Source organism: Schistosoma haematobium, chromosome 5 (genome assembly GCF_000699445.3).
Source record: "Schistosoma haematobium chromosome 5, whole genome shotgun sequence".
Taxonomy (NCBI): Eukaryota; Metazoa; Platyhelminthes; class Trematoda; order Strigeidida; family Schistosomatidae; genus Schistosoma; species Schistosoma haematobium.
The window spans coordinates 15775341-15793063 of NC_067200.1; the positions used below are offsets into that span (position 1 = coordinate 15775341).

Below are 17723 nucleotides of genomic sequence, written 5' to 3' on the forward strand. Positions count from 1 at the left end.
ATCCGCAAATTCATTCTTTCTTCTTCCATTATATTCTGTGTAGTATTATTTTGCTTTTACTGATACTTTAAGATTTATCTTGCTAATTTGAGTAGATGCACATTCGTAGCAGGATTTTACGTTGCTTATGACTGACTGGAAAGGAAGTTACAAATAACTGATGATACCATCGCATTGAACGTGGTAACCTAGTGCACCAACAATGAAATTATATGTGAGCCTTGATGATTAATGCGGACATATTAGTTTTTGGAGCATCGGAAATCAATATTTGAAGATAATATAAAAAATTAATTGCAGTGCTGTATTTTCATCGTGGATATGATCTATTTTGCACTTTACAGTAATTTATTTCGAAGTGTGCTTATATGCTTTTCTAAAATTCGGCAACTTTACAGTTTGATTATCATGCTTCAATCCCTAGAGTGAATCTAACGACAAGCATTTTCGTTATTCAAAAGGCGGAAACCACTTGTATTTATTCCTCACTTGGACCAACAATTAGTATTGAACAGATAAGGTTGAAACGAAAATTAGGTGACATATGAATATTGGAGTAAACTCAATAGTGACAGATAACATAATACGTATTCAACGAATAAAGATTCGTATATTCAGCACTATACATACTTAAAGTGTCAGGGTTAGCGTTATCGGTGGGCCATCAGAATCAAAAGAGCCACCTCTTTTGAGTTGAGTTCAAACACGAGACACAGTGTATGAAGGTCAAATGTTGTGACTACTGGGATATTGCCCCGATTACGATAGAATTACCAAAGTCAATAGCATTTCTAGTAGACAGATGATTGAATTTGGAATAATCAGAGCGTTATATAGATAAATAAGGCAAAAAGAAATATACAACAATGAAAGTCGTAACACTTCTCCCAAGATGACTTCAGTAATACTGAAACAGTGAGGATTTACGAAATTTGCGTGTCGAAAATCGTTTTTATCCTTAGTCAACATAAGCCTGAACTACAAAGTTGTGCAATTACTTGCCTTCGACGTTTGCAATTAAAATTGACATTTTAGTTAAATTTATTCAAGTATCGATTCAGAATGCCAAGCATACTGGTGCAAATTTCATCCTTCGATCATAAGTTTATCTGTGCACAATAAAGGACGAAGGCATTGCAATAGCAACAATACTGTCGAAGCTTTAAGAATCCTGTAGTGACCGACAACACAAGTGGGGGCAATCGAATACATATGAACATAAAATTACAGAACATCTCGGTAAATTCTGAGAACCATACAGTAAATTCTTCATTTTTAAAATGTCAATCGTCTCAGACCTTGTTGTTCTTGCATTTCTATACCGATTGCTTTCTGTTCCCATTCTTTCCTCCTCGGTCATCTCAACCTTCTGCTGACAGACTTTAGTGTCAGTTATTGTGTTAAGCCTATATACCTTATTCTAGCTTTCGGATATCCCATTCTATTCATTCTACTTGAGTCATATTTTGACCTTGTCAATTATTCGCTTATCAGTCTTGACTGTTTTTATATGACCGTATATGTGTGTACACTTCATATCCCATGTCTCATCACATGTCTGTGGTTCATCTTGTCTGCCTATAAATATTGCGTAACGCCTGGCTAAAAATGAGTTGGCTCACCAGCCATCTCCACTGCGCGTCATTTCGCTTTGTTCTATCGTATTCACTTTACATACAAAATATATGTATTCAAATGCCATTCTCGTTAATTGACTTATCTAAATTCCGTTATTGACTAACGTGATTTAAGTCGATGAATGTATACGGGGATAGGTGATAACGAACATTCGTACGATCTAAATGTAGTCGGATCCACGGGCCACTAAAAGACATTCTATTCCTGTCTAGTGTTATATACTACTTATATCGACATAAGTAGTACACATGGCAAGACAATATTAATAGTGCATACACAGTAGAAATAAAAATTTCAATTCTTTCGAAATATAGCATTCCAATCGACCCATTCCTTCATTACTTTAGCTGACAGAATCCAGTAATTCCCTACAACGTCTTAAAACATGAATATCGTAACTTAAAGGTATTTTAGTAGCACAATATTAAGTGGTTGAAATAAAAAGCTACCGATGATCTGAATGATAACGTAGACGTTGAGTAGTGAGAAAACAGGTTGGTGGATCTTTGAAAGTTGGCAATAATTATCATTAAAAAATCCCAAATGAACAACTGAGCATCGATAATAAGCTAGAATGTTGGATAGAACTCTATTTTCAACCATCCTTCAGACTAATCGCTTCTGAATTACAGGTCAAACAGGTGTAAGTAAAGTTTTTTCCGTAAAATCAGTTTGATGTGCTCTTGTTATACATACACAGTAAACCATTTAAGATGGATATAGTTACATTATGTTGTACGAGACAATAATAATAATGAAGAAAAGCGATGAGATATGATTTGGCAAGCGTGGAAAATGCATTATAATAAAAAAGGCAGTACTACTTTCTTATACTCACAGGCAATTGTTCAACATTTCCCAACAATAAATCGACATCTTCTTGTGTACGATCTGATGGGAGTTTAAGAATAGATTCCCAAAATGCATCGCGAATAGACTATTTTATAAAAAATGAAGTTTCGAAACAAAAGAAGTAAAATTATGTAATACATGAATAAAAAGTTATGTCAAAAATTGAGATTCTATTATCTAAAACTTGCGAGTTGTACGCGACTACTGGACGAGTAATATATATATATATCATGGAACAACACCAATGAGATAAATACAAAACACCAAAAAGCACAGGACAGATGTTTTGTTTTGGTACGCGATTATCGAACAATGTGCACCTACAACCCTGGCAGAAATCAAACTCAAAACCTTCAGACGTCGTAGTCAAGGTGTTGATGTTGGGCCATTGAATTGATACTTGGATTTTCACAGATACTAATTTAAATTAGTTGTCTAACCAAAGTGACTTCAGCAAATAATGTACTCTCTGCCTTCTCGTGGGGGGGGTTGTTTACGGAATTGAGGGGACGAAAAGCGAATGTCCGGCGATTTAACCGGGTTGGTGGACATGGAGAGTCCATCTAGGGGAGTTGGGAAACCCTTATTCCAAACCAATGGTGCACATAGGCTCAAGTATCCTGAAGGAACAAATGGCGTATGAACCAATCGTTGGTCACCGGCTACTATGGGACTGAATCTCCTTACGATGCTCCACTGGAATGTGGATCAGACCTTCAGGTCGAAGGCTCCGGGTGTGGCCCCCTAAGAAAATCACCTACTTCGGTTTGGGCACCCGGGGAGTGTCCCAGTCCTCACACAAATCGAATAATTTATGTGGCGCATATCTATTTGGTGCCTCCTTGTACTAATGTTTATGTGTTTAAATAAACAAATAAATCCGTACATGTAAAGAAATCTAAAATCAAGATGTATCTAAGGAAATATATATATATATATATATATATATATATATATATATATATATATATCACGGACTAAGCGGGTTACAAGTAGTTGGAATATATGCTAGAGGAAATCCAGAAACAAAGCAGGATAAGTACACTTTGAAATTAAATACACTACAAACCTCATGACTACTTGACCCAAGCTCTTCATCTTCATCCTCCTCCTCCTCCTCCTCCTCCTCATCATCATCATCATCATCATCATCATCATCATCATAATCATCACCTTCAGAATCCATACAATGGCTATTGTCTGACCCAGTCTTATGCCATTTAGGATAGTTATAACCTATCTTTTTGTTGCGTTTTTCTGGAGATTTTAAAACGCACGAAAGAGTTGAACGTCCATGACTTGAACTATTTTGAACGCCTTCAGAACTAAAAGAATGTGTAGATGATGTGTCACTTAAATATAATGATTTCAATGAATTAATAGCATCAGCCTGTGTACTCCTGGTAGGTCGTCTTTGGAGCTTGCTTTGGTCAGAATTAAGCAAAGATGGGATTTTTAATGACGAGCTGATACTATGAGACGATTCCGAATAACGATCATTTGATAAAATTTCACATGAAGCATCATTATCATTGAATGAGACCAGTGCACGATCTAAAGAACGCTAATAAAAAAGTTATTAAAATGATTAAATAAATGTTGAGTTCATTTCGAGTAGGAAATACTAGATAAATATTACAAAATAGCTATAAGCTGTATGGACAATAAATAATAACTAAGTATTCATAATATATGCATCTTCAACGATACTTCAGAGTTATGTCAAAGTTTAGTCATTAGAAATCAGTGAAAATAATTTTCAAATGCAATGTAACTCATTTAACCAAGTACAGGTTATTTAAAATTTGAATGAACCATAAAATTCATAATAATAACAACTGTGACGGAATCAATCTAAAAAATTAGCACGCTGTAAAATCTAATGTGATTCAGAAAAAAGCATTACCTTTTGCTGGTAATACATTCTTAAATTATGAAGTTACAAGTAAAATTTGAACTGTCAAAAGAATTAATCACAGAGAGAAGTCGTCATCGCTTTAGCTTATAAACAGTGTGTGATGTTACACAAGTGGCTAAGTTAAGTCGAGATAGGCCAAGTACCTAAAATGACAAGTCATGTAAATTATCCAGAAAGAACATAAGATGAAATAAAAAATGCAAGATGAATGTAATCTATCAAAATTTATCACGGTTATTAACATTGCCATGCTAATCAACGTAATCAACATATGATTAACCACCGTATGTGAGTCAAGCAGAAGTGATATGACTAGTGATACTACTGAGTTACCCAAACTGAAGTAGGTGGAGTGGGGTTCGAGAAGACGGTCTATTGGGTGAAAGCTGGGAGAATTAACTATCAAATCACTTCTTAAGAGCACTAAGATATATCGTTCTCAGTATGGGGTTGTAGGGATTGCTGAATTTTCTATTGAGATCATGAACCGATCGATGTTAGACCACCACTGAAAACCTGGGAGCAGTGGACGGCTGTTTCTTCCTAGTATGGGACTCCACAGCAGTGTGCATCCACGGTTTTGATGGCAGGGTCCGAATCCATGACCTTCGGTCTTGCGCGCGAACGCTTGACCTCTAAACCGCCGAGCCGGCATCCAATAGTGTTAGTGTCTAACTTCAACCAATCCACGAAATTGTGCGGCCATCTTCCATTGTCTGAGGTAAACAACTGTCTCTACCTGACATGGATTAGCGCCACTGGTCATAGCTTCTCATTAGAACTTCGAGAATGACCTCTCGAAGCTAGTCACTAGTGAGCACATGGTAATTATCAGTATGGGGTTGTGGAGCTTGTTGGTCTAACATCAATCGGTTCATGGTCTCAATCAAAAAATATGTCGTTTTGGTGTTGTAGACGATCATAACACATCAAACTGGGAAAATTGTAAAAACCTGGTAACATACGAACACAAAATTTGTCTAGGAACTTTCAAACACGATAGTAAAACTAAAGTGCGTGAACACGTTCGAGAGAGATGATATAAATTTGACAATCTGTATCATTCAAAGTAAATGATCCATGAAAAGCGCAAAACTTGATGAAACTTACCCTATGTTTGGACGGAGCCACTGCCAGACGATGCGTATTAGTAAATGATATGGGTAAACTATGATTGTCCAAATAATCGATCTTTAATAAAACAAAAATATAAAACAATTTTCAAACACTGAATGAGAATGCATATGATGAAAGCAATTATGTAGTTAGGCCATTAAATTTTTAGACAGAACATACGACTTATTCTTACAAACACTTTGATCCCACCATAAAGTATGAAGAAGAAACTTATGCTTAGCTACTTATTGGCTTATGATTATTCAAACCAATGTAGCACAGTTTTTCCCTAACGAGATCATTCTTAGAAACCTAGAAACAGATCATTTGGTTATATGTGAACAACAATGAAAAAATCATTCTTAAGATTTAGAAATGATTTTACTATTATCTACAAACCAATACAAAGATTCGATTCCATTTGAAGCAGAAGACGTGACAACAGAATAAGATCAGTTTAATTTAGTTGGTACAATAAATTTTATTAACTGAAGGGAGCACTATTTATTATTATTTTTTTATTTATTTAAACACATAAAAATTGGTACAGGGATGCACCAAATAAATATGTGTCACATAAATCATTCGATTTGTGTGAGGGCTGGATACTGCCCAGGTGCCCAAAGCGAAGCAGGGAGCACTATACAAAGGAAAAAATAGATTAGTAGATTGACAGTATGATAACTGAGAACAAAAAACTGGCAGAAATAGCAGTACCAAAGCCAGAGTATTTCTAGAAACTTGCTACCTAAGTCAATTTGCAATTAGGAGACATGTCGATCATTTGAACAAATATGAACCAATCAAATAGTCATCAAACAACAAGTCAATCGAACTGCAGATACAGTAGAAAATGATAAATATCTAGAAGCAAACAAATAAGGTCGCTAGAGTGGAATGTCGTCAAATATCAAGCATTTTTCTATCAGAAACGTTTTTTTCCTGTTGAAAGAGCATTAACTGTACATCATTTCAGGTGAATCTACATCACTGAAAGTACAGAGAAATGTAATAATATGTTCGCTTATTAATATGAAAGAAATTTTTATTATTATTATTAAAAAAGCACATCCATAGGTGACAAATTAGAAATAAGTAGAAACTAACATACCAAAAATGAAAATGAACTTATGTCAACGACCAGTTAACAAAATATATCGTATATGATGACTTATTAAAAATTAAATGGATAGTTATGATAAATTTATATAAACGATGAATCCAGAACTACTGAGAAATGCTGTAATTTCCAAAACATTGATCAGAGTTAGGTAAAAAAGAATTTTTCAAACAGCCATTTAGAAATTTTTAAACCTCATGTCTGAAGTTGGGTTTGATTCCCTGTAAATCGCATCCTCAATGGCTAATTCTCAAAGACAATAGTTTTTCTATAACCATTCATTCGTTTCATACTGAAATGTTTTCGGCAAGAATTACAATAAACCTTCTGAATTATCTTTTGATTTGACAAGGTTGGAAGTTTGTTGTGGATAGTGGTAACTTGTGTTGCGTTACTGTGTCAGGCATTCAAACTGAGTAGCAGTTAGACTAGCTGTGACGGTAATTCGTACGTACAAATTATCATATATGACTGTAAGGGCGCTGACATAAATTATCCAACTACACAAACTTTGCCAAAATTAATGAATTCGAGAAATGGACTGACTAATTGAAAGTTGACTGTATTGATTGATGATTCAATTTCGATAGCTAGATTTAGAGACCATTTAAAATGGAGTTACAGATGAAATTTGAGGTGATAAGCTGACAAAAATACAGAAAAAGAAAACATAATAGCTCACCACAACAAGATCAGATGGTTCGAGGACGAGACAGTCATTACGGCGATAAAAATTTCCATTTTTACGGGTTCCAAAACTGTGAATAAAGAACACCAAAAGCTAACTATATATATAATGGTCGTAAAATTAAGGTTTTTAAAGCTGATCTCATTGGAGAGTGGTTATTTCATTGAAAAAAATTCAAAAACCTAGCCCCCTGAAAATAATTTGGGATGTGATGAGATCATTACCATATACTCAAATTATTTCGAGAATTTGAATATCTCATCCGTCATCAAAACGGTGTAACTTTCTATACAACCTTAACTAAGCCTGACATAAGCCTGATGTCCTAGTACTGAGCACGACATACGCGCCAAAAATTTTCGAATCTTGAGAATTGCTTTGTTTGAATGAATCATACGATCACCTAAATCTGCGAACGGAACGAAGACACAATGACTATATAAGCTAACTATTCAGATGCATCCCAGCCCCGCTAACTAAAGAGAGAAGTCCAGGTTCAGAAGAGGGAAAGTGTATTCCACAATCCGCCAGAAACTCGAACAACAACAAGCACAAATCAAGCATATATATACAGCACAAAAATGTTCTTGGGAAACGTTACAAAATAGCATATTAAAAGAGGCAACGGACCAATAGCATTTAAGGTCTTCTCAAGTGGGAAATATGATATGAAGATGAAAATGGAGGCTTTCGATGAGAAAACAAGAAATTCAATTTTTTAAAATATAATTACAAAAATAAAGCATTTACTAATTGAGCTCTGGGGATTTATCATCCGAAACATGACTTAGGATGTTATGATAATTAAACCAATTAATAAAAGATTATTATATGAAAATTTCTGTCATTTAGTTCAAGTCAAAATGTTCATTCCTAATGACGTTGGGGAGAACTGTGTGATATGTATATCTTAACTAATGCTTCAGTTATTGGAACCCCATTAAATATTACAACACTCGTTAAGATTATATGATATTTTCTTATTCGGTTTTACAGTAGTTTTATAGTTACGAATAGAGTTGGGACACTGATGTCATAATCCACCTAAAGGTATCGTCAATGTTGGGGTAACTTGGAAGCCCAGTAAACTGTCCCAGCATTGTCTTATGAATCTATCATTATTGCCTCCTTATCGAAAATAGACTTGACAAGTCATCGGTTAATCTCTTCAATAAGCACAAAACAATATCTAGTTCTTATATACTACATATCTTAATCCCCTGATTTTTTTACTACTCACCTCTGATTTTCATCATTTACAAAGCTTATGTTCAATTTGCATCTCATTCATATTTATCCTCTTTAGAGTTAGCCAACATAGATTTTCGGAAAGTCTATTAGGTTGAGCAATACTGGTGATATCTAGTAACTATTTTTTACATATTTCATATGAAGACAAGTTTAATTATAAAATTTTAGCGATTTAATCAATTTTTCTGTAAATAACATTTAAGAAAACGATGAAAATATATCGAGAATTAAATACAATAATACTTGAGAATACACCAAGAAGCCACTTAAATATTTTTTGTAAATACTGATTAAAATAATGCTATTTCAAGACCAAATTATGAAAATGGCTACGATAAATGGGAATTAACTTCAACGGCAATCTTACAAATCATAAATCATGATGTACACATGAAACAGATTTGATTAAAGCCTAATTTGAATTGATCACATTTACACTGGATGTTATGAACTACACATGAATATATTTGGGGCAGGGGTCATCAGAGGTTTTCTTATCAGCGGATGATGAGTAATCAGGTGGCTGAACACAAGTTATGATACTGAATTCATGCTTATGCTAACTGACCACTTGATAGTAGTAACAAATCGTAGTATTTAGTTCGGAGTACTGACTGAATCCTATCAATCAAATTACGGGATGACCACAAGTCTATGCGACTGGGAATTTCGGTGTACTTTACCTAATATTGATTTGTTATAACTTTATGATCAATAAGTGCATACACAATTCAGTCCCGTAGATCAGTCGCAAACAAACTCAAAGGTAACGGCTCTGATTGCTAAATAGGTTTAAATCTCACGAGGAGTACATCATTTTCCTCAATATTGCAGATGAACTAACTAGCATGAGACCTGTGTACGGTTTTTTCAGTCGATCACCACTAAATTCATAAAAAAGGCAATAAGAACAGTGACATAATACAATAGAAGACCATGATACCAACAACGAATTACATAACATTAAAGAAGTCAAATTAAATGTTGAATTTTTTTAGAATTACTCACTATGATCGAGGCAAGAACATGGAACTTTCAATTAATACTGATCCGCTTATCAAAATAAACCAAGAATCACACCATTCACCAGTGTGATACAACAACATATCGCCTGGAACACGACGATAACGTGCGTAACGACTGATTGCGCGTAGTTCATCATCTCGATATGCTGATGATGGGCCAGAAAGATTCAACCCTTCAATTGTACGAAGATAACCAAATATGAAGGCATTCTCCTGAAATTGTTTCAGAACACAGGTTTGAAGGGGATTACTTACGATTCCAGATGAACATAATTGCAAATTTGTGATGACGTAATTACAATTTAATTAACTAAGAGTCTATCAACTTTCAATTAAAAAAAAACTGAATTAAGTAATTTTTATTAATGTCTTTACTTGGTTTTAAAGTTGGAATTGAAGATAACCTATTTGTTACAGTACGAAATGGCATGAAAATGCAGGTAAGTGTAACAGAAACAAACTAAGACTTACAATGAAAATAACGGTCACGAATATTACTAGTTTCTTACAATTGTCAAAAAAACGCGAATTCTCATAGACATTAACACATTTACTAGGATATTTTGAAAAGCACCAGTGCCATAAGTGTAGTGTGCTGCGATAATATTTGGCTTTCCAATTTTCGGAGAAATTACGATAAAGTCAGTTCATAAATTTGATACAGATTCATAAAGAGAAAGCTACTTTTTCCTGACACATACTACAGACAAAATCAACTTCCAGTAATCTAACCATCATACTGAATATAAAGTTGATTTCTCCCATATATGATCTTTTCTTAAAAGTTTAAAACATATTTTCTGGATGTAAACAATGAATGAGAGTACCACCAAAACTGATGAAATCGGATTAGCAATGTAGTTCACACTACTTTTAACATACTGAACAAGTTCCGCATTTTCACTAGGAGAAATATCTGATTAGTCCTTTTACAACCAACCAGTGTGACCAGACGATTCCAAAAAATACTAAGTTTCCCACGCAATATATATATATATAATTCTTTTGTCTAGACCGTTATGGGCTTTCATTCAGTTAAACCATGACGTATAGCTATTAAGGGCTATAAAAAGGAAACAGTAGTAAATAAAACACAATACCATATTTAAATCCTGAAAAGACATGCTCAGAATGATACCGGAAAATCGTATTTGTTGGTGCGCAAGCTTCAGGAAAGACAGGAAAATTTTGTGGTGACCATATTCTACCGAAACTATTTCGAGAACTCAGTTTTGAAGAAAACGGTAACACAACTTTCTGTCGTTCTGGAGAATCAATTGAATAATTATGGCACTTAAATATTGTAACCTACGAGTTTAAACACTAATTTGCTCTTATTGAAATACAATCAGTCTACGTAACTTGTGTTTACTGAAGCTTTCCAACCTCTCCATAGGGTTGAAGTTCGAACATGTCTCCTGGAGAAACTTCATGGAAATTTTGAACACCATAAACGCCGATAGACGAATGCAAGTGATCCCATAACATGAGGCATGATAACACATCAATAAAACGGGTAATTTCGATTCTATCATCCAGAAATGTAAACGGCACTACCAGGTTTAAATTTCTGAATCCTATAGCGTCAAAGTCGATCCAGAAAAAGTTATCGTTTGTTGGTTATGCAATGAATGACACTACATACGTCCTTGGAACGAACTATTATACTCAGAAAGAGTATGCTACGGTTTCGATTGCCAACGTTCGAATATGTTCTTAGATTGACATAGTGACAAATATTACTGTTATTTTCAAAGGCGTATATAATTGGTTGAATGTCAATAACGTAATTAAATAGGACTGCTCAAAATGCATCCACTGATCCTTTGAAAATTTTCTGCAAACCGATATGTGAATTCTTTCAACTAATTACCCAAAATTGTTAATCTGAAATAAATAAATGCACAGAGAAGATCCCACATTTGTGTTGGAACCGTTGGCAAGATTGCGACCTAATTATTTGGCTTCACAAGAAGTGGGAAGAGCAGAGACAGTAATAGAAATGTCCACATCAATACCCAACTCTGTACTGAGGAAAGTGCTAAGCATGTACAGAGACAAATAGCTGAAAAGAAAATTGGTGACGCTAAGCCCAAGGTTTCTAAGCCGAAAACTGAAGCACCATCTGCTAATAAACTCAAAGCCCAAGGAAAAGAAGGTCACCCAGCCAAAAAAGCCAGGGGTCACTGTAACAAAGAAGCCAGTAACTACAGACCCGAAGAAGCAGGCAGCACATATTCGCTATGATATCGTACATGGTGTTGAGAAAGGAGCCTTGGTACAAGTTGGGAATAAAAGTAAGGCTGCATCTGGTAGCTTTAAAGAAGCCAATGCTAGTTTTAAACAGATTATGTATAGTTGGGACCAGGATAAGATAGCAAATACTCTTCTGGAAGGAGGTTGTGAATGGCGCTTTAACCTTCAAGGAGCTAGTCATCGAGGTGATGCATGGAGAGGCATTATAAAGTCAATAAGAAGAATTCTGCGATTATTAGTGTTACATAAGCTATTGACGTACGAGTCTTTGAAGAAGTTTTTAATAGAGGCTGAAGGAACACTGAACAGTCAGCCACTCATGAAGCTAGTTAGTGATTGTCAAATAAGTCATTGTTAGTTCATAGAGGTGCATCATTCGACGAAGCGCAGATAAGCAAAACGTGCTTATATAACAGGATATAGAAGGAAACGCAACAACTAGCCAACCTATTCTGGAACAGATGGTTACGAGAGTACCTACCAACCCTTCAGGCGAAATCCAAGTGGTTGGACATGAGAAATATACAACTGAAAGACTTAGTGTTATTGAACAATATGTGGTCGAAGGCTATAGTTAGACAGGTCAATTATGGTCCAGATGAATGAGTCAGAAGAGTTTGACTGAAGACAGTAACCGAAGAGATCAGCCGGGATATACGGACATGTGCCTATTGGAAGAGGCCGATTATTTGAGCGCGACAGTAGCGAAGCCTGGACTAGCCAATCAAATCGTTGCTTAAGCTCCCATCACGTCAATCTGGTCTGGTGTGTCTGTAAACTATCCCTGTTGCATGTGACCTGCCAATTGAAGGACACTATTATCCTGTTATATTAGTGTAACTCGTAATTTTTATTCATTTCGATAAAACATGCGTTCCAATTGACTATAGTTCCTCTAATTATTATCCTAATCAAATTTTTACGTTTAGAAACAGATAAAGTTTGATATCGAGTTGTCCTTGTTCTGACTATAACTTTCATACAGACTATCGGGTCGCCAGTATCGCGTTTACAGTTCTAGTAGAATATCTATAGGGCAAATTAAACCCTACAATAACCAAGAGTAATCATGGAATATAGGCAACTCTGTGCAACACAATCATACCAATAAACTGGACAACAAACCAACAAAGTCGATCAGTATTTTTTTAAAATTAATGCCCACATTATTTGCAAGCCTGTGGCATAACTGGACATGACGAGTTAATGAAAAAGAAATAGCACTGCAATTTTTCTAGCTATTTTCTGTTATCATACTAATTGATATCAAAATCAGACGAAGTGTTCTCAGTGAAATGAATGAGTGGGACACGAATGATACCTGGGGCGATCTATGAGCTGGTACAATAGCCAACATACGAATGAAAGTCGAATCTTCATCCATAATCACCTACAGAGAAAAATAACGTAAATAACAAAGAAACTGATTGAAGAAAGAAGAAAGTACATGCAACTAACGATGTTGCCTAAAAACAATCATATTCAACTAGGTTTTATGACTATTGAATGAAACAGTAAGAATGTTAAACTTCTAAATAAATAAGCCACAAAAACTGAACTGTAACCAATTTCATACACAAATAGTGGTACCACTAGGCGCCAAACCAAATATGCACCACACAAATAAGATGAAACTGTGAAGAGGAACAGAAAAGGAGTAAAATCAAAAACAGATAAATGGACAAAAATGAGTGAATGGGTTCAGTATATACTCACCATTCGTCAGGTTCTAGAACACAGGCATACTTATTGGCGTCCGACAATGGTGGTCTTTCTTGACTTAAAAGCAGCATTTGACTCTGTAGACCGCGAGATTCTGTGGTAGTGTCTGTCATTGAAAGGCGTACCACAGAAGTACATAAACCTTATAAAGGCTCTTTACTCGAACACTACTAGTCGAGTCAGGGCTTATGGCGAACTGTCATCAAGTGGTGTCCGTCAAGGCTGTCCACTTTCTCCATTTTTGTTTAACTTCATCATAGATCTACTGCTGGAAATAACTTTCTCGTTGACTGAGTTCTCGGGTATTGATCTCCATCCAGGTGGTCCACTTATCGACTTAGAATACGCAGATGATATAGTCCTGTTTGGTGAAGACGCTGATAAAATGCAGTCTTCTGGTAGCACTGAGCAACAACGCCAGAATGTTTGGAATGCGCTTCTCTCCCTCTAAATGCAAGTTGTTGCTTCAGGACTGGTCTGCGTCAACACCTGAACTAAGGATAGGGAGTGAAGTAGTCGAACGCGTTGACAACTTCACTTATCTTGGAAGTCTGATCAGCCCTAATGGGTTGGTGTCTGACGAAATCTCAGCACGGATTCGAAAAGCTCGTTTGGCTTTTGCCAACTTACGTCACCTGTGGCGAAGGCGAGATATCCGTCTATCAATAAAAGGACGAGTATACTGCGCGGTATTTCGTTCTGTTTTACTTTACGGCAGCGAAACATGGCCACTAAGAGTTGAAGATACTCGTAAGCTACTAGTATTTGAGCACAGATGCCTTAGAAATATTGCCCACATCTGCTGGGATCATCACGTAAGTAATAGTGAGGTTAGACGCAGGGTATTAGGAAATGATGGTAAATCAGTTGATGAGGTTATGAATCTTCACCGACTGAGATGGTTGAGCCACATGTTACGTATGCCTGAACACCGATTACCAAGACGCGCAATGCTAACCAGTGTTCGGAATGGTTGGAAGAAAGTTAGGGGCGACCAAACCAAAGCGTGGCATCAGTGCTTGATTTCACGAACTTCTAGTCTTAGCTATGTTGGTAGATACAGACTACTTGGTTGGGGTCCGCGTGACTATCGTAACCAAATGGTTGGAGAATCTTGGTGACATGGCTCAGAATCGATCACAATGGCGTCGGTGTATACACTCTCTGTCTTCCCTTAAACTAAGAGATTAAGATCGCTTCATATCTTTCTTTCTACGAACCAATTCTTTCTTCTTGTACTATATCTCTATATGCAATCTTTCTCTTATATATTACCACCTCTGAATTAACTGCTTTTATGAATCCGGTGTCCATATTGTTGTGTTAATGAGGTATGGCAACTTGGACCGATGCACATATGTGCCTGGTCCTACGTTGTAGCTGACTGACTGACTGACTGACTGTATATAATAGGAAACAGTTCAGTAAAAAGTACAAACAGAAGAATCCTTCTATTTAGGGAAGTCCCTCTTGTTACTTTGAGAATCTAAAAGAAAACTACAGTAGAATAATCATTGGCTTCTATTGAGTCATCTCTGATAGTCTCAAGCAACTGAGTTGCTTCATCTCTCGGGCCCCGAACATGATGGACCGACAAACGTCTACCTTAAACAGTTTTCTACCATGCCACGGCAATATCATAAACTAACCGCCTCACTTTTCCCGTTTCATCCTAATATCGGCAGAATTCTCTGGGATGACATTTATGACGCTGAAACTGGTGTTTTAAGGTGGCAGCACTAACTGAAATATTACCATTGACCAAGAACAAACCCTGCCAAATATCCGCATTACTAACATAACTATTCTATCGGATGTCGGCAATCCTCCGGAGACAACGATGATTAAACAGAGTTGCCCGATATCACCACCTAGAAGAGGTCAGTACTCACAAGCCTAGAACAAAACTGCTCTTGCCGATGCATTGTAGACCCGACCTTTAACAGCCAGATGCATTATAACGGTGCCCAAGATGTCCCAGATCGGTATAAGCCGCTCGGGCCTCCAGTATAAGTAGATTATTTTCATCACTCACGCCATCATTAATACTCACACAACTAACCAGATACGAAAACTTTCGGCTAATTTGAACAGCTCACTATCAAGAGTGCATGAATAGGCTCCTGCCAATCTTGTATTTATTTATTTGAACATAAATATTGGTACAAAGGGATACCGAATACATATGTGCCACACAAGTATCTCGATTTGTGTGTGGGCTGTGATACTGCGCAGATGCTTCGACCGAAGCAGGTGGTTTTCTTAGGGGGCGACGCCCGGAGCCTTCGATCTAGAGGTCTGATCCACAAGGCAATGGAGCAACGTCAGTAGGTGCAGGCCCATGGTACCCTGTGACAAAGGATTGGTTCGTACGCCATTTTTCCATTCGGGGTTCCATGTGCACCATTGGTTTGGAATCAGGGTTTTCCAAGTCCCTTAGGTGGACCCTACATATCCACTGACCCGCTTTCGTCCTCTCAATTTCGTAAACAACACCCCCACTGAGAGAAGGCAGTGAGGAATGTATCGTGGATAAATCTTTCAGTTGCCAAACAGAATAAGGCTGAGGTTGAATGTAAAAAATAATTGTACTTATTTCTGCACTTTAACTGATAAGTTCTGCGTTAACATTTAGGAGCCTAACCTGCTAAATTTGCTACTGTCCATTTTTATAGTCTCAAGGTCGAGTGTGGAAAGGGGATGTACTTCAGCTGTCATATGAAGGACATTTAACTGTGATGTGGATACTAGAGCACGTTTTAATCAAAATCACATCTTCCTACTAGAAACAAGACGTGTGACCTAACGGGACTGGACTAATCTGAGAGGGAATGCTTCGAAACAAAGGTAAAATCAAAGAAACGAAATTGGGAAAGGCTATCAACGGTGACTAGACCGGCGGATAGAAACTAGTGCCGTAAAAAGATAACTGCTAATCACAGTAAGACAGAGAACACGTGCTTCTGTCAAACTGCTATTAACTTTGACTTACATGACAAGGTGCTACCAACCACACGTTTTAAATTCCAACGCGATGCCACTCATGAATCCTACACTTTACTGGAGAATTCAATGCAGTTTTACAAGAAACCATATATAAACAAATTTTATGAGATGCAAATTATGGATAGTTGTGGAGATGTGATGATAAGTATTGCAATACTAAGCCACAAAGTTTGAATGACATCAGTAAAGCCTAACTAACTTCCGTACAATATATAATCAAAAGTCAGGTGTAAAGCCGGTTAACTAGCAATGTATAATAATATGGAGAAAATAGACCATTTAAACCAATGTTCTAGTAAATTACTTAGAACTGAGGTGATGCCGGTGAGAATAAAGACTATACGAAAAAACTACATTGAGTATGGGGATTTTTGACACATCTTTACCAAAACCAAACATAAACTACGAAACGTGGATGTGATGTAACAATCTTCAAAACTCAGAAGCAATTTAAGCGAGACTATAGTTTGTGGATGAACCAATAGGATATAAGATAATAGTTCTAGGACTATATAGTCCTAGTTAGTTTCTAGACATCATCATGATCACTTTAGCGCCGCTCAAAGGTCGTCTATAAACTATAGTCTCACAGCAACTTATTTTTATTATGTAATTATTACCCACCTTTTGTTAGCTAACATAGTAAGATCGCAAAACCTCAGACAAACGGCATAATAACACATCCAAATCAATGGGAGCGCGGCTTTATTTTCGACAATAGATGCACATATTCAAACTTCAAAGTTTTCTGGCTAGAAGTACTAAACTATTTGTTCCTTAGGGCCTAAACTTGGGTAGCATAGGTAGGTTCTTTACATACAGATTTTTGACCTTTGTTATGTCCGTTATGAGTCTAAATCGTAAAAACACTGGTTAATAATGAGAAGGTTAGTCGAAATATAACATTTAAATTAATCTCCATAAGTGCTTATAGAACTCAAGTGGGGATTTAGAAGATGATACCACTTCCACTACAGGCAGTGAATTGCTTAATTTGCAGATCCTAGCTAGAAGAAATCTTGGAATGGAATTTGATGGTAGTTGCTAGCTCCACAATAACGAAACAATAGTGACAGTTATAAAGCATAGATCCTGCTTGAACTTGCGCAGATTTTGTCGCTGTGACACATT

General features: G+C 36.4%; 1 protein-coding gene across 1 annotated transcript in view; it reads right to left on the bottom strand.

The window, feature by feature from the left end:
* The window catches only part of RAPGEF2_2 (Rap guanine nucleotide exchange factor 2), a 126431-nt gene extending 109130 nt beyond the window's left edge, over positions 1-17301 (bottom strand). The window contains exons 1-7 of the mRNA XM_051217570.1: positions 17217-17301; positions 13186-13254; positions 9592-9821; positions 7327-7402; positions 5519-5599; positions 3560-4054; positions 2477-2575 (exon numbers count right to left, since the gene is read on the bottom strand). Coding sequence (XP_051064986.1) covers positions 2477-2575; positions 3560-4054; positions 5519-5599; positions 7327-7402; positions 9592-9821; positions 13186-13248 — 1044 coding nt within the window. The 5' untranslated portion in view covers positions 13249-13254; positions 17217-17301. The remainder of the gene's footprint in view (positions 1-2476; positions 2576-3559; positions 4055-5518; positions 5600-7326; positions 7403-9591; positions 9822-13185; positions 13255-17216) is intronic.
* Between the last annotated feature and the right edge of the window lie 422 nt (positions 17302-17723).